Genomic DNA, 22,431 nt, shown 5'->3' with positions numbered 1-22,431 from the left:
ATTCTAATGAGATGGATGAAACTGGAACCTATTATACAGAGTGAAGTAAGCCAGAAAGAAAAACACCAATACTAACGCATATATATGGAATTTAGAAAGATGGTAACAATAACCCTGTGTACGAGACAGCAAAAGAGACACTGGTGTATAGATCAGTCTTATGGACTCTGTGGGAGAGGGAAAGGGTGGGGAGATTTGGGAGAATGGCATTGAAACATGTATAATATCATGTATGAAACGAGTCGCCAGTCCAGGTTCAATGCACGATACTGGATGCTTGCGGCTGGTGCACTGGGACGACCCAGGGGGAGGGTATGGGGAGGGAGGAGGGAGGAGGGTTCAGGATAGGGAACACAGGTATACCTGTGGCGGATTCATTTCGATATTTGGCAAAACTAATACAATATTGTAAAGTTTAAAAATAAAATAAAATTTAAAAAAAATAATAATTAATACCTGGAGAAGCCTTCAGATCATTACAGCTCAGTTCAGTTTAGTCTCTTACTCATGTCTGACTCTTTGCAACCCCATGGGCTGTAGCACACCAGGCTTCCCTGTCCATTACCAGCTTCCAGAGATTGTGCAAACTCATGTCCCTTGAGTCAGTGATGCCATCCAACCAGCTCATCCATTGTCATCTCCTTCTCCTCCTGCCTTCAATCTTTCCCAGCATCAGGGTCGCTTCCAGTGAGTCAGTTCTTTGCATCAGGTGGTCAAGGTATTGGAGTTTCAGCTTCAGCATGAGTCCTTCCAATGAATATTCAGGACTGATTTCCTTTAAGATTGACTGACTTGATTTCCTTGCTGTTCAAGGGACTCTCGAGAGTCTTCAACACTACAGTTCAAAGCATCAATTCTTCGGCGCTCAGCTTTCTTTATGATCCATGATCTATATGATCTTTAAGATCATGGCATCTGGTCCCATCACTTCATGGCAAATAGATGGGCAAACAATGGAAACAGTGACAGACTTTATTTTCTTGAGCTCCAAAATCACTGCAGATGGGGACTGCAGCTTTGAAAGTAAAGGTCACTTCCTCCTTGGAAGAAAAGCTATGACCAACCTAGATAGTATATTAAAAAGCAGAGATATTACTTTGCCAACATAGGTCCATCTAGTCAAAGCTATGGTTTTTTCCAGTAGTCATGGACAGATGTGAGAGCTGGACCATAAAAAAGGCTGAGCACCGAAGAACTGATGCTTTTGAATTGTGGTGCTGAAGAAGACTCTTTGAGAGTCCCTTGGACTGCAAGGAGATCCAACCAGTCCATCCTAAAGGAGATCAGTCCTGAATATTCATTGGAAGTACTGATGCTGAAGCTGAAACTTCCAATAATTTGGCCACCTGATGGAAAGAGCTGACTCACTGGAAAAGACCCTGATGCTGGGAAAGACTGAAGGCAGGAGGAGAAGGGGACGACAGAGGATGAGATGGTTGGATGGCATCACTGATTCAATGGATATGAGTTTGTGCAAGCTCCATGAGATGGTGAAGGATGGGACAGCCTGGCATGCTGCATTCCATGGAGTCATAAAGAGTCAGACACGACTGAGTGACTGAAAAACAATGCTGCCACCCATTTTTCAAAAGGGCTGCCATTGATTTTTCTTGCTGATGGATTTCCTGAGAAGGCAGTAATAACTAGTTGTATTTTTTGATACTTTCCTAAATTTGTCATTTGATGGCAGCTCTGTGTTTTATTTTATTTTTTTTTTATTTTTATTTGGAGATGCGCCAGGCCTTAGGTTTCAGCATGTGGCATCTTTGATCTTTGTTGCAACGTACAAGATCTTTAGTCTCGGCATGTAGAATTTTCTAGTTGTGGCACAGAAAATCTTAGTTGCAGGATGTAGGATCTAGTTCCCTGACCAGGAATCAAACCTCGGCCCACTAAAATGGGAGCTTGGAGTCTTAGCCACTGGGCTACCAGAGAAGTTATGATGGCAACTCTTACATTCCTTCTTCTTCTTCCCATCTTACCCCATCCTCCCACCCTCCAACCATACTCTGCAAGCCAGACATCATTGGTTCTTCTATCTGAAACTAATATGACTTGGCTTCTGGGCTCTTTACAGGACTGGGAATGCTGCCCCAGAAATACTGGGGCTTATACCAATTCATGTTTGGGAACTTATCTTTGTCTACAGTATAAATGTACTGCTAAATATTTTTTTAATATAATACTTAAACATTTAAAAATGTATTATTGATCTACCATAGGACTGTCTGGTGTGTGTCCTCAGGTTCTCGTCTAGCAAATCGTTTTGGAAAGTTGCCTCAGCCCATGAGGATGGCTCAAATAAATAAGACGGACAAGAACAAGTGATGGCAGAATGTGAAGAACTGGGAGCTCCAGTAGATACAGCCTCTCTGCAATACAATTTGGCAGTTTCTCAAAATGTTGACCTTACAGTTATCAGATGACCCAACAATTTCCCTTTTTAGTTATTTATCCAAGAGAAATAAAAATATATGTCTAGACAAAGCTTACATACAGGTTACTCATATCAACCTTATTCCCAATAGCCAAAAAGTAGAAACAACCCAAAAGTTTATCAGCAGATGAATGGGAAGTGAAATGAAACATATCCACAGAATGGAATATATTTGGAAATAAAAAGGAGTGAAACAGTGATATATACTACAATATGGGTGAAACTTAACATTATGAATTGTGAAAGCAGCCATTCACAAATGATGATATATTTATGATTTTATTTATATGAAATGGCCAGAATAGGAAAATCTACAAAGATAGAAAATATATTGTTTCCTAGGGCCATGAGGTTTGAGGAGAATGGTTGTTAATGGTATAGGAATTATCTTTTTTTTTTGGTAGTTTGAGCATTCTTTTTTTTTTATTGTATTTTTTAACTTTACAATATTGTATTGGTTTTGCCATGTATCAACATGGAATTATCTTTGAAGGGACAAAAGTGTTTCAAAATTAAATGGTGGCAATGGCTGTACAACTCTGTGAATAAACCACTGAAACAGGTGAAATGTATGGCTTGTGAATTATATTTCAATAAGCTGATCTTTTAAAGATACCTCAGGATGTACAGAAACGTAAGATTTAGAAGCAGAGAAAAGTATACAGATGGCCTAATACAATGATTTTTTTATAAGCACAGGAAAATGTCTGAACTGGTTATCTACTGCTATGTAGCAAACCAGCCCCAACCTGGCTTGAAACCACAATGGTTTATCTTGGTCATCGGTGTCCAAGTATCAGACTGCAGCCTGGGCCCCTTGACAGGGGACTCAAAAGTAGATGGCTCATTGGAAAGGCTGGCAAGTTGACACTGATGTCGGCCAGAAGTTCAGACATGGCTATGAGCTCAGGGACTGAGCATTTCTGCACACAGCCACATCCACTTTATGGTGACTGGTTTCTAAGAATGAGGATCCCAAGAGAACCAATGAGCAGGTGTACCACCCTTAATGCTCCAGTCTTAGAAATCAGTGTCACTTCCACCATAGTCTCAAGTCCAAATAAAGTGAAGGACAGGGAATATTGAGCCCATTTATCAATGGAAGAGAGTGTTAGACTCACATCAGAAGAAGGTCAAAGACAGGGGAAATAGTGTTGTAGACACATTTTAATGGTCAATATATTGTCACCTGTCTTAATTCACCATGAGGCAACATTTATATAGGGTCCACATGTCTCACAAGAACAACCTGTTCAATTCTGAAGTTGACATGAAAGTATATTCCAAGTTTATGTTTCCGTGAAGTGTTTTAAGGCCATCTTCACTTGCAAAGTTTTCTCCTGAGAAAATGCTGCAAAATAAACCTTCACATGAGCTGGGGACATAATAAGGGATTTGCAACAACAGCATTTATGATTACTACTGCTGCATTTCTTATAGGAAATCCTTAGAACATTTTTATATGAAGAATATTTCCTGTAACCCATAGATAAGACTGAAATTATTCTTCTATAAAGTTGTGGACCAGTAAGAGTCTTATGTGTCCAGAAAAGTGCATATAAAGAAGCTCATGATGAAAGGAGGGATAAATTAGGAGCTTTGTTAGGATAAGCCCACACTACCATATATGGGCTTCCCATGTGGCGAGAGTAGTAATCTGCCTGACAATGCAGGAGATGCAATTATCACAGGTTTGATGCCCAGGTTAGGAAGATTCTCAGGAGTAGGGAATGGCAACCCACTCTAGCATTGCCACTCTGGAGAATCCCATGGACAGAGGAGCCTGGTGGGCTACAAGGGCCATGGGGCCATGAAGAGTCAGATACGAATGAGCAACTGACCACATATCATTATATATGAAATAGATAAAAAACAGGGACCTACTGTATAGCACAGGGAACTATACTCAATATTTTGTAATAAGCCATAAGGGAAAAGAATCTGAAAAAGAATATATATCTGGAAAAAGACATATATATAATTGATATACATCGCATATGTAAATCAGATATACTAGATATATATATAACTGAATCACTTAGCTGTATATCTGAAATTAACACAACATTGTAAATCAACAATATTTCAATTATATTTTTAAATTTAATTTTAAAAAAGATGATGTATTTTTTTTTAATATAAATTTATTTATTTTAACTGGAGGCTAATTACTTTACAATATTGTATTGGTTTTGCCATACATCAACATGAATCCACCACAGGTATACACGTGTTCCCCATCCCAAATCCCCCTCTCTCCTCCCTCCCCGTACCACATGATGTATCTTATGCAAATACATTAAAAAGCCAAAAACAAAAACAAAAAGGCCCACACATATGCAATACATATGGCATACCATCATTAAACAAACATTCAAAATAAACATACAGAACAACACACGTCAAAATCTGTAGTAATCAGAAGATTTTAATATGACCATATTGAGTTCCATCAGGTGTGAAATGGTGAAAAACCTCCTAAACAGAAAAGAAATATGAGACCAGCAGATGATTATAGTAGTTGGATTGCTCTATCCTCTGGGAAAAGTATGTTTTCAAAGAACAGTTAAAAATGACTGAAAGAGACACTCAACAAATATGAGGAACTTGGTATAATTGCATAGAAACAAAAGGAATTAGATGTTTGTGTGTTTTTTATGAGTGAAGCTGCTGATTTATGTTCTAACAGGGGAGTTGATTGCTTTTTAAATTTTAGATGAAATAAGGCACACAAGTTTAGTTCAAGAAAAAATGATTTTTGTCTGACACTCTGCAACCCCATGAACTAAGCCCTCCAGGCTTCCCTGTCCATGGAATTCTCCAGGCAAGAATATTGAAGTGGGCAGCCATTCCCTTCTCCAGGAGATTTTCCTGACCCAGGGATTGAATCCGAGTCTCTTGCATTGTAGGCCAACTCTTTACTGTCTGAGCTATCAGGTAAGCCCAGAAAAAAGACAATCACCTACATATTTCATGAACGGAGGTTATGTTTCACTTAACATGCCTCCTTTCAAATTGAAAATATCTCACTCCACCCGGTTAAACGAGTTTCAGTTTGGGTTGTTTATAGAGGAAACTGCAATTTGGGGGCCTGGGATTCATCAGAGTAAATGGACTAATTCTGAAACAATATGCAGGCAGCCCACAGGGGAAGACACAGATGCAACACAACCATTCAAAAAAGGATGGAAAGACACGATCAAGCTAACAATGCAGATGAGATCCCTGAGCCACACAACTAAACTAATGGCTCCCATCGCAATTAGATGAAGCATTCACTTTTGCACTACGACAGAACAGGAAAATACTGTAAGTTTATTCATGAATGCACATCCTCAACACAAATGAGTTAAACATGTTCTCTGGGTGTGGCACTCACTTGGGTGCTGGGGACACAGGAAAGAGAGAAGACCTGGTCACAACCATAAATTTATCCATCCCATAAATTAATCAGTAAACTTAGATGTTTTTCAGAAAATAAGCATTTTAACTATTATTCCTACAATAATAGTACTATATCTCTACTACTAAAATATTTCACTTCTGTTAAATCCTGTGACAACAGTATGCAAAATGTTTTCAATATCAGTCTTCCATACAATCCAGAAAAGCTCCCAGGATAGTAATTTCTTATTTCTATTCTCCCTATGGGTTTCTCTGGTGACTGAGTGGTAAAGAACCTGCCAGCCAATGCAGGAGACTCTGGAGAAGGAAATGGCAACCCACTCCAGTATTCTTGCCTGGGAATCCCATTGACAGAGGAGCCTGCTGGGCTACACTGCATGGGGTCACAAAGTGTTGGGCATGACTTAGCCAGTAAACAACAACAACAACAACAACTCCCCCTAAAGGTGGAGTCATTTCATTCAGTTCAATTTAGTTCAGTCACTCAGTCGTGTCTGACTCTTTGCGACCCCATGCAGCATGCCAGGCCTCCCTGTCCATCACCAACTCCAGGAGTTTACTCAAACTCATGTCCATTGAGTCAGTGATGCCATCCAACCATCTCATCCTCTGTCGTCCCCTTCTCTTCCCACCCTTAATCTTTCCCAGCCTCAGGGTCTTTTCCAAAGAGTCAGTTCTTCACATTAGGTGGCCAAATATTGGAGTTTCAGCTTCAGCATGAGTCCTTCCAATAATATTCAGGACTGATTTCCTTTAGGATGGACTGGTTGGATCTCCTTGCCGTCCAAGGGACTCTCAAGAGTCTTCTCCAACACCACAGTTCAAAAGCATTAATTCTTCAGCATTATGAAAGCCACACTCTTGGAACGTATTACTGTGAAGGACTGAGGTGCTGTCCTGACCTCAGCAGAGATCCCAAATTAGAGAATTTACATTCTAGATTATTTATTTTAAGCATAAACTGCCTCTGGCTTCCAACAGGTCTATAACAGGCAACTGCAGGTCTCTGACCAGTAGTTGGAGTGAATGGTATTATTTCGTAAAAGCACCTGTGTTAGCTAAGGGGTTAGGTTCAAAGCTGATCTTTTGTTTGGGTGAAGGGCTTCAATGCTGTAGAGGTGGTGGGCATGAGTGCTGGCCAGCAGGCCTACTTCTGTCCTGCAGAGGCTTCCAATCCACTCAAAGATTTAAAGACCCTTGGTGGGTGGCCCAGAAGGTGCTAGTGGTAAACAATCCACCTGCCAATGAGGAAGACACAAGAGATGGGGTTTCGATCCCTGGGTGGGGATGATCCCCTGGAGAAGGGAATGGCAGCCCATTCTAGTATACTTGCCTGGAGAATCCCATGGACAGAGGAGCCCAGTGGGCTACAGTCTATGGGGTCTCAAAGAGTCGGATATGACTGAAGCAACTTAGTCTGGTTGATGCCCCAGAATCCTGCTACTCAGAACATGAGACAGCTATGTCCAACTGCTCATGGAATTGCTTGGACTTGCCAACAACTATGGAACAACCTTAAGCTGACTTTTCTGTAATCTAATTTTGAATTCTGAAGATAATTTTTTCCTCCAGGAAGTGTAAGCTACAAAATGCATCTCAGATAGCTAAATCTATTGACTTGTATAAAATAGATTACTACTGAGAACTGATTGTATAGCACAGAAAACTCTACTTAGTGCTCTGTGGTGACCTAAATGGAAAGGAAATCCAAAAGAGAGGGGATATATGTATATGCGTAACTGATTCACCTTGCTATACAGCAGAAACTAATACAACATTGTAAAGCAGCTATACTCTCCAACGAAATTTTTAAAAAATCTACTGACTTGGTGAATAGAACTAGTTAGTATTCACTACGGAAATGTTGAAGATTACTTGTCCAAAGTGATTTGTGCTTGTTTGTTTTGGTTGCATTGATACTGGGTCCTTCTTTCTCCTATTTATTAAGCAAGCGATCCTGGTGGCCAAGAGTAGAATGTGAAAGTCAAAACCTGCCATTAGTGAAAAAGGAGGAGACTGGTCTTCACTTTTCCCCGGCAGCCACTAGATAGCAGGCTCATTTAGAGCCTAGGGCATGAACCTGCACATTCCTTCAATGACTGCAGTCAAATGACAGCAACTTGAACATGATCGATGGGCTGCCTGGGGCATGTTTACCTGTGTTACTGATGCACACCACAGATAATGTCAGTGCAAACCACTGACTCTGAAAAACAGGAATGTTCCAGGAAAGTGATGCTATGGTATTTAACCCCTGGGACTCCCATCACCCCACATTTTCACTACAGACACTAACACTGAGCTACATAATTTCACTGAAGTATGTCTGTTTCCTTGTTGTTCAGCCAATTCTTTGCGACCCCATGTACTGTAGCATGCCAGACTACTCTGTCCTCCACCAGCTCCTGGAGCTTGCTTAAACTCATGTCCACTGAGTCAGTGGTGCTATCTAACCATCTCATCTTCTACCACTCGCTTCTCCTCTCGCCCTCAATCTTTCTCAGCATTAAGGTCTTTTCCAGTGAGTTGCCTGTTTGCATCAGGAGGTTAAGTATTAGAGTTTCAGCTTAGGCATCAGTCCTTCCAATGAATATTTCATGGTAGATTTCCTTTAGGGATTGACTGGTTTGATCTTCTGGCTGTCCAAGGGACTCTCAAGAGTCTCCTCCAGCACCACAATTCGAAAGCACCAATTCTTCAACACTCAGCTTTCTTTATAGTCCAACTCTTACATCTATATATGACAACTAGAAAAACCACAGCTTTGACAATATGGACCTTTGTCAGTCTGTCTGTTTGGAGTCTCACTAATGATTCCTTCAGATTCCAAAAATATATCACAGATCAAGTTGATGTGAAATGACCCACCTCCCTTTTCTGAGTTAAATAAAAGTAACAAAGGCACAGGCAACATCTAACTTGACCTCAGGAAAACTCTGGTCACAGAGAAAACCAGGCTAACTGCTCATTTCAATTCTGTAGCAATTTCTTATATGGTTCCCAGATGGCTCAGAGGGTCAATAATCTGCCTGTAATGCAGGAAACACAGGAGACATTGGTTCAATCCCTGAGCTGGGAAGATTCCTTGGAGGAGGAAATGGCAACCCACTCTAGTATCCCTGCCTGGAGGATCCCATGGACAGAGGAGCCTGGTGGGTTACAGTTCCTGGGGTCTCACAGAGTCGGACATGACTGAGCAAAACTAAGCAAGCAAGCAAGCAAACTAAACAGTTTTTTAAGTTTCAATTTCTTTGGTCATAAATAGAAATATTCACAAAATAGTCACCAAAGAAAAGTCACCATAGACCAGTGCATGCTCAATGCATTAAACAGGGCACTCAAAGCAGGTGCACTGGGACATCCCAGAGGGATGGGACGGGGAGGGTGGTGGGAGGGGGGTTCGGGATGGGGGACACGTGTACACCCGTGGCTGATTCATGTCAAAATATGGCAAAAACCACCACAATATTGTAAAGTAATTAGTCTCCAATTAAAATGAATCAATTAATTTTTTAAAAAAGAAAGGTCATCATTTAATTACATATTTGATGAAATAAGTTCCACATTAACATTTTAAAGAAATATGAAATATATATTTTATTGAAATATAAATTTAAAGAAATTTAATATCTCTCCTTTTAAAGAACTCTTTTGGCATTTTGAGATTCTATTTAACAGTGTTTCCTTGTCCTGCTATAATTCCTATGTTTATTTTGACTGTTTCTACCATATTTGGTTCAGTTGCTCTGAACACTAAACATGTTCTTCCCATTTACTCCCTCTAGAATATTCTATTTGTTAATTTTCCTTTCCACACAAACCCTGTACAGGGTGATACCCCAGGAGTTCCTGCTTCATACATCCTGCCTGTGGCTCTTATCAGTAATTAATTATGACAGATTTTCTCAGTGAGTTTGCAAATGTTTTTAAAGTCATTCTTAAAACTTTGCTCCAGGCAGCCTCTGTCAAAGTTGACCCAATGATTTATGTACAAGAAAGTATGACATGTCATTTTTTTTTTCAATCTGAGAAAATGGAATCAACTGAAGAGCTCAATTAATAAGCAAAAAGTTAAATAAAATTATAATATTAAATAATTCCCAGTGCATCCACTTATATAACCATTAGAAAAAATGTTCTAAAATATTTAGTGATATAAAAATACTTGATATAATATTAAATGTACAAAGTATAAAACATAAAGAAAAACAAAAATGTGCACAAATAATTATATAGTCATATAAAAAAATCTAAGAAGGAAATCCTCCCAAATATAGCAACAATCTCTAACTGCAGTGTTATCCTCAAATAAAATCTGTACCTCTACTCTATTTTGAGTTTTTTAAACTTTTCACAATGTGCACGAATCATTTTATAATGGAAAGCTTATTTAAAACTATTAAAATACCACATTTAAAATATTCAATGTGATTTCACATATGAATAACAATGAATTCTAATAACAAATATGAAAGACACAGTAGACACTATAATATCATGTTACAAAACCCCACCTATTAAGAGCTTGTCTTCTAACTTAGCATGTAAAGGGTTAGTCCATTTTTATTTTTCCCATTATAGCCTTCAGTCCCCTAAAACCTGAACAAATAACAGCTTCAAAGAGACTAAGCAGACATCAACCAACGAATTAATGCTTAGAATAGAATCTGGGGTTATTAAAAAGATGGATGAGTACATATGTGTCTTGAGAAGAGTTACAAAGTAAAATGTTAAGGCGAAAATTAAGCTTTAGAGAAAAGAACTCAAAATAACTTACAGGCGAGACTAGAATATAAACGAGGGAGCATAGAAGAAGGGAGGCAGACGATGTATTCACACTTGCAGAGTTATCCAGCCATGGCTAAAACCTCCAGCGTTAATTCCCCAAATCTTACACAAATAGTTTATGAGCTTTGTTCCTCCTTGATCTCCCGTTTCAATCATCATTTTTGTGATTCAAAGGATCCAGGATCCAAATAGACTTGCTTCAAGCCTAGCTGATCCTATCAGTCTGGTGCCACATGACCACCCCTTTGCTTCCGAGTTGGAACTCCGGACCTCTACTTTCACTACCTGCTTGCTTTCTTTGCCCTGCTGGAAGACTAGCCAGCCATGTGCTCACTGTAGCTACAACTGGCTCCCCGACTGGGCATGTTATATCTATAAGGCTTTCTGATCCTTGCTGACTCCAGGCTCTTTCCTTTCCTTATTATTAGCTATATCACCTACCCAGACCCAGTTCAAACAGGCATTCACTGCCCCTAACATAGCTCCTGTTCTAGAAATGAAAAAAGAGTAAAGCCATGACCCCGTCCCTTTTTAAAAAAACTTTCAATCTATATCTGGCTAAAAAAGAAATAAATTTTAAAATTATCAATAAAATAATTCTAATACAATTATGTAAAGTTTAAAAATAAAATAAAATTAAAAAAAATAAAAAAAATAAAATTATAGATATTCAGAAAATGAAAAAAAAATAAAATAAAATAATTCTCATTTTAATTTTGATACACGGAGAAAGTTCAGCTAGTGTCACTATGATCTAATTCTTTTCTTCTCTGACTAAATGAATATAAAGTTCACTAGTCTTTGCAGATAATTCTTCTCCATCTTCTTGACCTTTCCTAAAGGTGTTTTAATTTCTTCTTTTTTCATGGATGATAATTTCGTCATTAGTTTCATAAAATATTTTCCAAAAATATACTTTGGAAACTGATTAGTTATATAGGTCATTTTCCACATTGTGTTATCAGAAACTATTGTTGCAGATCACAGGGACACGAATAATACTGAGAAATTCTGCAGTGTTATGCAGCACTGGAAAAATACCAATTAACTAAGCATTTTATAATGTACTCCTTCCCAATAATACTGCTGTTATACAGAGCTATGTAATTTTAAAGCTATATAAATGTAGACTCTAAGTAAAGATAAAGGCATGCTATCTTAACACATGAGTCAATGTAAATGATCCAGATTTTTTTAGATTTTATGTAAGATAAATATTTTTAAATACTTTTTTAGTACCTGCATATGATTCGGACATATGCAAAATACTCTGCAGTCAGTAGTTCTGCCCATACTGGGAGCTCAGAAATGCCTCTACTCCTACTTCTCTACATTAAACATAATAACAAAAATGATTAAAAGCAAAATAGTCCTGTTTTATTACTTAAAAATTACCAATATCCTAAATCATGATACTGAAAATTTCCTTTGAAAGCAATAATATAATCTTCAATCCTTGTGGAATTTAAAGAACAGGAGACGTTACTGTCGCAATAGAACATCTACAGTTACAAACACAATCAATTTTAAGGAATATGTTTATTGTTACAAACCATTTGGAATTTTATAATATATTGACTAGAGTGTTTTCTTAAAACTTCACCCACAGGTCTTCCCTGGTGGTGGCTTAGTGGCAAAGAATCCACCTGCCAATGCAGGAGACATAGGTTCTATCCCTGATCTGGGAAGATTCCACATGCCTCGGAGCAACTAAGGCCGTGCGGCACAACTCCCGAGCCAGTGCTCTAGAGTCCAGAAACTCCTGAAGCCAGTGTGCTCTAGAACCCATGCGCCATAACCAGAGAGGCCACTGCAGTGAGAAGCCAACACAACGCAACCAGAGAGTGGACACCGCTCACTGCAGCTAGAGCAAAGCCCACGCAGCAACGGAGACCCGTCACAGTCAAAAACAAGCAAATGAACAATTCACCTACAATTTAAAAAAATATTTTATGCCTTTTTATATGTGTTTGTCTTATATTTTTAGCTTCGTTGCTATACTTGAAAGCAATAATACTCCAAATCTGTGTATCGCCCAGGGAAAGCACAGTTCTAAGCACATAGTCGGCATGTGACAAACACTATTAAATAAACGCAACAATATAACACATTTGCATTTACTGTTCTGTACTTAGAATTTTCTATTTAATCTGTTCATTATTAAACATATTTCACTGGTAGAATCATTACAAAAAACACATTTATCTGTACCATAATAATTTACAAAGATCAACTATATGAGCTCTAAAGTTTTCCAAAAATCTAAAGGTTTTTAAGAAGCATCCCATGGAAGAGGATCTGAAAAAGGATATGTCAATAATATATATCTGAATCACTTTGCTCTATACCTGAAAGTAATACAACATTGTAAATTAACTATACTTCAATTAAAAAAAATAATTAACAAAAGCCCCCATGATTTTTCTAGCTTATATAAGAAGACCCTTTAGACACCAGCTTTGAAAGCATATGATGGTCAAATTAAACACTGATCAACTGAAGGGAAAGAAAAAAATATATTTTAAAACAGGTACAGTTTTAGGAAAGTCATGGTTTTCCTAAGAGCAAAGTAGTATACATATTGATTTAAGATAAAATATACAGATCAACATTACTTAGAGCAAGTAAATGTAAATTCTTGTCTAATACTACAGCCCAGCATTGGAACAATTTTTTAAAAAAAACAAAAACAAGAAAATGAAGATCAGATGACTACTCTCAGGCAAACTGGAAGCAAACATATTTGCATTTCTTGCAGTCACAGGGCAGCCTTGGATCTCTCCTCTCCAGTGATGGGGATTTGAGCCACTGCCCTGCCTCATCCTTAGAGCAGCTTTCACAGTCAATAACAATCTTTCTCTCTCTTTTCTTGATTTGACCTTACTTCCCAGAGTCATAACCGAGGCCTCAACATTAACAAGAACTGCTTTCAAATTCCTGCTTTAAGCACGTGGTTCTCATGCTATCAGCATCTGTAGCTATTCGCTCTGTGAATCCTTTGTTCCTATCAATTTTCCTGTCTTTCACCCCTTGTCACTCAGCATCAATTCTGATATCCATCATTATAGTCATTTTCTTACATCCATCATATCCAATGCCTTTCCCTCTCCACCGCCAGCTTTTCAGACTTCAAATAGGCTCCAACTCAGAATGCGCTGACCATGTCTACCTGAAGACAGCAGATTAGAAACAGACACATTTCCAGTGCCAAGCCATCAGCCCACCTGCAAGCATGTAGTCTCCTGTTCCCATAGGTGAACTGTCTTTGTTCCCTCCACTGGTGCACTGGGTCCCCTTCACTCTCACCTACTCAGTAACTTTCCCCCTGAAATCATACCCTCTCTGTCAAGCATCACTAATTTCTTCTCTTCTTATGGGTCATTGCCACCATCATAGCAGTTATCTCCTATCTTTAAATCCCTTGACCCTTCTCACCCTTTTAGCCATCGTATCACTTTGGCTCCTCTTTGAGATGAATGGTTGTCAGTCTCCTCTCAGTTATTTGTTCAGATGACATGACAAGAATCATCACCGAACCTCTGTCCTCTCTTCCTCTTTAAGTAAAGGACACTCACATACAGGGGAAGAAGTAGGAGCTGAGTGTCTCCCCCTTGGAGCCCCACAGGATGAGAGACTTGGTAAATGTTGGAAATGAGACCAATGCCTCTGGAACATAGAAAACCACCCACAGAGTACAGCATAAATCATCAGTCTGTTTATGTTAATGCAAAAGTACAAAATTCACCAGTTAAAAAGCAATCAAGATGGGAAATCAGAACAGAGAAAAAAGATCAGTGAACACCTTTTCACTGAACAGTCCATGACTGATGGGTGCTCAAACACTTTAGGACTCAGCTTACAAATGCCTCAGTCATGCCATACATGCCACACGGGACACATTCCATGGTTCAGGGTTTGGCATGATGTAAGTTCTGGTCAGTGGTTACAGCCTAGAATTTATTTCCATGCAATGTCAACTACCAGCCTAAGAACCTGTGTTCTTAGTCTCATTAACAACGTATTCCAATGAACTCTTACTAGACTGAGCTTTCTTTACGTATTCATTTCCATTACTACTCTTTACTGTAATTTACCAGTATAATGTACTTAGTGTATTTAATGAATGAGCAATTAAATCATGTAGCCTATTATACCCAGTCACCTCAGAATATATGCCTACTATGATGAAAAAAAAAAAAAAAAATCACTACCCTCCTGTAGAAATGACTCCCAGGGAGTCAGGACTAGAGTGATAATAAGTATAATGCCATAAAATGTTTTACTTGAAATTCTCTAAATGAAGAAATAGTATTTTTACTCAAGAAAGTTATTTCTTATTAGCACCTAAAGAGGGCCAGGCAAATATCCTTTCAGTGAAAAGATTTATAAATAGATTATGCATATAATTATTAAGAACCATAGAAGGTATTAATTTTTAAAGTTATTTTCCTTAATTTCAGCTAAAGCTTTTAAAAACATATTTAACTTAGTTTTGACTCCATAAGAAAACAGTCTATCCCTGAGAAAAAGAGAGGAAGGACGTCTGAAGAATAATTTAGGACAAAAATCCCCCAGTGAAGGAAGAGATTGGTCATCTCCACGAGGCCACACCAAGGAAGTCCATGGGCTCTGCTGCTGAGTGATTTCTGCCTTCAAACTGGCAAACACCACACATGGAGCCTGGCACCCAGGTCTCTGATTTGGGTGTTACCACCTGCTCTGTCTCAGCTCCCCAAGACAGATTTTCTTGTCACAAAGAATCTCATCTCATCTATAAGCAATGAAATGAGTTTAATAACTAGAAAATAAACTCTTCATGGTAACTTTTAAAAAAATTTTAGTGCTTGTTGCTTATCTATATTCTTTATTTACATATTTTTATTTTTAGGCCATGCCCCAAGGCAAGTGGGATCTTTTCGTCAGACAGGTCTGGTTGTCTTAGTAAGTTTATTTCTCATGCCTTACACTTTGTCACTACTCTAAAGCTAGTGGCCTAGCAAGATGTCCAGACTAGGCCAGAATAAAAATCCACGACATAACCCAGCGATAAAACAAAGCAGTATCTGAAGTATGAGAAGCAGCATGGACTTTCCCTTTCTGTTTCCCTTGCTCATGAAAAATAGCCAGAAAACACTCATGGGTAGGCTTTTAGAAGAAATTAATCAAGCAATACAGTCTGGGCCTCAACCCAATTTCCTGATTACTTACCATTTTCACAAACTAGATTACCCAACCCATCCATTCATCTCTCCTAATTTTGCTTCACACTTTCTGACCTGGTGACACAATTTTAACTAATAGCATCATTGATTCCTTCAATGGATCTTTCCTTAGCTACTCCTTGATAGCTTGATCATCAACCTTTACCTAAATCAGTTCCCATTTATTAAACAAAATCAGTGTTCTCTAGGAAAACCAAAGGCCTTCCTTCTCCTAGTTGAGTCTGTAATTGCCCCATTCAGTCCTGGAGAATCCCAGGGACGGGGGAGCCTGGTGGGCTGCTGTCTATGGGGTCGCACAGAGTCGGAGACGACTGAAGTGACTTAGCAGCAGCAGCAGCAGCCTATCACTCTATTAAGATGTTCCTGGGTTCAGGAAAACTATGTCACTTTTCTCCCACTGCTGTTGCTAATTCAGCATCCCTGAATAATATAATTCAAAGACAGGATGCTTTTGCACTTAAAACAAGACAAAAAACACTGATTTACATTCCAGGCCATGGTAAAGAAAAAGAAGCAAATGTAAAAAACTTGATTTTCCAGCTTTCTTTAATTACCACCTTTTATACAGAAGAAACATGAATTTTATGAAACAATTACTTTTAAATATGAGACCTCAGATTTTATTTGCTTATCCATTTTTATGGCAAAGAAATGGTGAAAGAAGAATCATTTAGACTTTAGTTTTGCAGGAAAAGTTCTGAAATGTATTCTTCCAAAGCCATCTCAGAAACACACAGAATATGAATTTGCTTAGCCCACCATGATAATCATCTGTTCTCACCCTTATCAATTTTTTAGCATCATGGATATACTTTGAAATTTTACTAGACTTTAGGTTTCCCACAGACCAATTATTTGGCTTCACACATTTAATGGTATTAAACATTGCATCCATCAATGAATCTGTCAAAACTTCACCGGTAAGAATTTGACTACAATTTTTGCTTTTTCTGTAGACTATTTTTGCAAGGAAACCTGCCTAAATCTTGAATAAAAACTGAGTGAAAAGCTGTTATAATCATATTTTAATAACAATGGTATAATGAACACCAATATCCCACTAGAAAATCATGATTTTCTCCCCAACGTAACTAAATTACCAGCTTTCATCCAGAAAAAACGATTTCAAAAATGTCCCAATATTTATGTCAGAAAAGTGGCACGTTTCTACCTGTTCTTTAACCGAGGCAAGGATGGCAGAGGTGGTTTCTGTTTCCGAGCCATCCCCATTGGAGGTGGTGAGGCCAGGGCTCAAGGAGCTGGTCTTCTCCGAGGCTGACGAGGGCTGGTCTGGGACGGGCATAGCTCCTGCAATGCAAGACGACATGCTTAATGGAACTGGATGTTGTCCCTGTAGACAGACCTAACTAGCTGGCGTGCTGCAGTCCACGGGGGTCGCGAAGAGTTGGAGACGACTTAGTGACTGAACAGCAACAAAAGCAGACAGCTCTAAGGGGCACACATTGGCAAGACGAGACATATGAACCACAGAGAAAGTGCATGACATAACTGCAGAAGGGGAGACAAGAAAATAGACACTTTCTCCTATCTCCACCGCGACCAAATTCCAAAATACACTCACAAACAGAGAAAGTAATGACGAGCTGGAGAAGGCAAGTAAGATGATGAGAAAGAGCAACGAGATAAATAAGCGTTAAGTCTACAAAAGAAGCTAGCCAAGCTACCATTTTCTATCTGCATATATTTATATGTATATCTACATGTAGATAAATATGTATATATCTATATGTAGATAAATATATATACATATATTTATTACTTGTACGCCCACATACTTTCAACTTAAAAAAAAAAAAACTAAAGATATTCTCCTTTATATGGAAATCATGCAAAATAAGTGATCAGTAACTTATAAGTAAATAAGAAACACCACAATTCACAACCGACCTAAGAAGTTTGGTTGGTATGGTCAAATAAAGTAAACAGCCTGCTCCACAAATATTCTCAAAGTTCTAACTCGGACACTGGCAGTGGACACAAGTTTCAAAGCTGGCGACACTCGTTTGTCAGTTTACTCTGTCTGAGTTCACTGACGAAAGAAAGGACAGGCTCAGATAACAGCCCCTTTCATACGGGGACACGCATGCACTGGTTAAAGCCAAGACTCTCAGAAGTTACTGTGCTTCCCTGTACTTATCTTTCTCACACAAATAAATAAGACTGAAGTATTTGGGACATGTATTACTTAGCAATGGTCATCAGCAGAGGAAGTAATAATTAACTGAGGGTAATTTTTGTAAAGGCACAACAAGAATCTCTGTTTAAATAAGAGGTTGGGAGTAAATCAAGGTTATTTTCTTGCTTTAAGCTTTTATATCACATGTCCTTCCAGGAACCAGTGCTGTGTGAATATTAAAAGATATTTTTCTAATATACTGTATCTGAGCCTCATGGGCTTCAAACTAAGCAATGTAATTTTTTTAGCAGGCCTTGTACCATATTATTTGGAGAAGGCAATGGCACCCCACTCCAGTACTCTTGCCTGGAAAATCCCATGGACAGAGGAGCCTGGTAGGCTGCAGTCCATGGGGTCGCTGCCAGTCGGACACGACTGAGCAACTTCACTTTCACTTTAACTCTCATGCATTGGAGAAGGAAATGGCAACCCACTCCACTATTCTTGCCTGGAGAATCCCAGGGACGGGGAAGCCTGGTGGGCTGCCGTCTCTGGGGTCGCACAGAGTCGGACACGACTGAAGCGACTTGGCGGCAGCAGCAGCAGCAGTACCATATTATTAGCTGTGTGTGTGTGTGCTAAGTCACTTCAATTGTGTTCAACTCTTTGTGACCCTATGGACTGTAGCCCACCAGGCTCCTCTGTCCATGGGATTCTCCAGGCAAGAATACTGGAGTAGGTTGCCATGCTCTCCTCCAGGGGATCTTCCCAACCCAGGGATTGAACCTGGGTCTCCCGCATTGCAGGCAGACGCTTTACCTTCTGAGCAACCAGGGAAGCCCAAATTTTGTGGGGCCTGTTCAAATTCAAGCTCTGGGCCCGTACTATTTTAAGTGAAACTTTTTGACAAAGAAATTGTCTGAGGTTCCAGTGTTATTAAGTAGCATAAGAGGTCCTAGAACTTTAGCTTTCTTGCTTTTGCTCCTGCCCCCCCCGCCCATTTTAGTGTGTTTTGATGTGTCAGCCTGTTTCTTATAAGTGGTGCTGCCTTCTAAATGCTGTCTACACACTAAATTTTATAAAACATAACTTTTAAAAGTATGACAGTCACCTGTCATCATAAAATATGGGATTTAATAGGCAAAGAATCAAGGTATGCCCTTAGGCACTCAATAACTTTGACTCATAGAGTATAAGGAATGATTCCATCTGTTTATCTACCTGGCCCCTTTCCCAATATGGCAATAAGAGAAAGAGTAGTGAATTCTTCTAGGCTTTTCTCACCATACAGAGCCACTGCTAGCCAAGGCATCCTCTACACCCTAGTGAAAATGACTTGGAATAATTTCCATCACTGTAATTTTTAAAATCCAGATTTAATTTAACCATTGGTCATCACTATGCATAGGTCATAAAGACTGTCAGCTTTCACTCCCAACCTTAGCTAAGAGCTCACAGGAAAGAGTTTCTTGATGGCTCACACAGTAAATAATCTGCCTGCAATGCAAGAGATCTGGGTTCTATCCCTGAGTTGGTAAGATTGCCTGGAGAAGGGAATGGCAACTCCAATATTCTTGCCTGGAAAAATCTCATGAAAGAGGAATCTGGTGGGCTACAGTTCATGTGGTTGCAAAGAGTCAGACCTGACTGAGCAATTAACACTTTCACTTACAGAAAAGAGAGAGGGCTCCGTAAATAATGTCAGAACCAAGCCCTGGATTGCTGACTGGTAAGTAGAAAAAGGCTTATGCCTTCCAACTGTTCAGTCTATGGTTAAGTCCTTTAGTCTTAAATAATCCATTAAAATTAGTAGTAAATCTGCGCTAACTCCAGGAAATCTAGAAAATGTAGAGAGACAAAAACCAAAAAAAAAGGAAAAGCAACCATTAGTAATCCTACCATCCCAGATGAATATATTTACTTTGGCATTTTGATATAGGTTTTTCTAATTTTTTTTTTCTGATTTGACTTATTTTGCATAATAAACTTTACATAATGGAGTATTACAGCAATGGTTGTACGTTTTTTTTTTTTAATTTTTGCTCAGCAACATATCATGTCAACAAAAATTATTCTACATTTTAATGATGCAATAAATACTTAGCACTCAATATCTGTATGCATCATAATTCACCTATCTTTTGCTTGTCATTTTATCCCATCTTTACATTTCTCACATTTTCACCAGATAAATTTCTATAAGCATTATTTGATGGAGTGAGGAATCTGCAGGTATTTTGAGAACCAACAACAAGCTCTCCTGCTGCCCGGCTGGTCTAACACCTCTGCCCCCCAGCGGTGTCCCGAGCATGTCCTCTCCCCACAAGGATGACAATACTGGCCTTTAATACCGTCTCCTGCTTTCACCCACTTTCACCCACATACAGAAAAACTCATCTCTTCGGCTTTGTTTTTATTTTACTACAAATATAAGGAATATTGAAGACTGAAGGCAAAGGAGAAGGAGGTAGCAGAGGATGAGATGGTTAGATAGCATCACTGACTCAATGGACATGAATCTGAGAAAACTCCAGGAGATAGTGGAGGAAGAGGAGCCTGGCGTGCTACAGTCCCTGAGCTCACAGAGTCACACGACTTAGCGACTGAACAACAACATGGAATATTGTCCCACAGGTTTATTCCTCCTATGGACGACACCTCTTCATACCCTTTACACAGTTACTGAGTAAGAAGTCCTTCCATACAAATTGTCCAATGAGAATCTACAAACACCCAAACTGCATGTTAAACTCATCATCAACATGAGAAAAAAGACAAGATGAGGGAAACAAAATGTCAGATTTTTGGTGGTTCATTTTGTAGCAGAATTTGCTACTCAAAGGTTCTAGGTCCAGAAAATACGAAATAACACAGCCAGTCATACCTGGTCCCGTCACGCTGCTCTACACTGTCACATACAGGAGCTGTGTCATGGGCAGAATTGTGTCACCTTCTTCTTGTTCCTCCACCCCTGCCCCCAAATCCATAGGTCGAAGCCCTAATGTGACTGTATTTGGAGATGGGGAGTGCAGGGAGGTCACTAATGTTACATGAGGTCATAAGGGTGGGGTCTTAATCCAAGAGAACCGGTGACCTTATAAGAAGAGGAGAAGAGGGACTTCCCTGGCGGTCCAGTGGTTAGGACCCTGTGCTTCCACTGCAGGGGGCTCGGGTTCAATCCCTCGTTGGGAAACTAAGGTCCTGCCTGCTGCATGGCCAAATAACTAAATAGATAGATAATAAATGAGTAAATAACTTAAAAAAAAATAAAAACAGTGAAGAGACACAGCAGAGTTTTTCTCTCCACCACCCGAGGACAGAGTAAAGGTGGCCACCAGGAGGGAGCTCTCACCAGAAGCCTCCACAGCCAGTACCTTGACGTTGGACTTCTGGCCTCCAGAACTATGAGGAAATAACTGTCTGTTGTTCAAGACACTCAGTCTGTGCTATCTTGTCATGGCCGCTGAACAGACTGATACGAAGAGAGTTAGATTGTTCTCGGTTTCCTTTCTCTAATTACCTGGGTGGGGGGTGGGCATGGAGGGCCCGGGGGTCTCCAGAGTAGCAAGGTGGTACAGCTGTCAACACAGTCATCCTTGATGAACTACAGGTGTAGGGATAAGGCATGTACTTCTTCAAATCAATACACTTGGATGACCCAAAGCTTACAAAAAGATATGCCCCACTGTTGTGAAAAAAGACTGGAGAACAACACACTAACACAGTACCACCACTCTCATAGACAATGTAATAAGACACTCAAGAAAATTGGCTGGGACGACAAAATTGGGCAGCCTCGATTAAAAAGAGGCTCTTTTTAACTTGAGCACATATCCATATGTAATAAAATTTAATGAGGTCCAAATGAATGTTCTAAACTTGTATTCCCCAAACATGAGTCATTATGAATTTACGTTATACTTGGTAACACCTTAAAACCGCATCTGTATTTTTTGTTGTTTAGTCACTAAGTCGTGTCCGGCTCTTTTGCGACCCCATGGACTGTAGCGCACCAGACTCCTCTGTCCTTGGGATTTCCCAGGCAAAGATGCTCGAGTGGGTTCCTATTTCCTTCTCTGGGGGATCTTCCTGACCCAGGAATAGAACCCACGTCCCCGGACTCGGCAGGCGAGTTCTTTACCACTGAGTCACCAGGGAAGCCCCATTTGTACTTAGGAAGGCTAAAACTCTCTTGCTGTCAATGCAAGCACCACATTCAATGTTATATTTTATTGACGTCCAGCACACAGAAGGAAAATAAATTCTAATTTTATTTTGCAATTCAAATGTTTCTTATTTAGCCAGTTCTGTCCAGCAACTAATGACTCTGCCATAAGAATAAAATTATATTTCAAAAAAATGACTGATGAACACTTGTGTCACACAATCATCTAATTCACGGACCCATCCAGCATTCTTGTGTCAGCCTTACTGCATCTCCT

The 22,431-nt window shown here is 39.4% G+C and overlaps 1 protein-coding gene across 4 annotated transcripts in view; it reads right to left on the bottom strand.

The window, feature by feature from the left end:
- The window catches only part of CTNND2 (catenin delta 2), a 1,111,183-nt gene that overhangs the window by 899,558 nt on the left and 189,194 nt on the right, over nt 1-22,431 (bottom strand). For 3 of the 4 annotated variants that reach the window (XM_070774843.1, XM_070774845.1, XM_070774844.1), the window contains exon 2: nt 17,024-17,160. The exons of the other annotated variant lie outside the window; for it this stretch is intronic. In XM_070774843.1, the coding sequence (XP_070630944.1) occupies nt 17,024-17,160 (137 nt within the window). The remainder of the gene's footprint in view (nt 1-17,023; nt 17,161-22,431) is intronic. 4 annotated transcript variants of the gene reach the window in all.

The sequence above is a fragment of the Bos indicus genome, chromosome 20 (genome assembly GCF_029378745.1).
Source record: "Bos indicus isolate NIAB-ARS_2022 breed Sahiwal x Tharparkar chromosome 20, NIAB-ARS_B.indTharparkar_mat_pri_1.0, whole genome shotgun sequence".
Lineage (NCBI taxonomy): Eukaryota > Metazoa > Chordata > Mammalia > Artiodactyla > Bovidae > Bos > Bos indicus.
The sequence above is the reverse complement of the archived record's forward strand: the minus strand, read 5'-3'. Positions and strand labels throughout refer to the sequence as shown.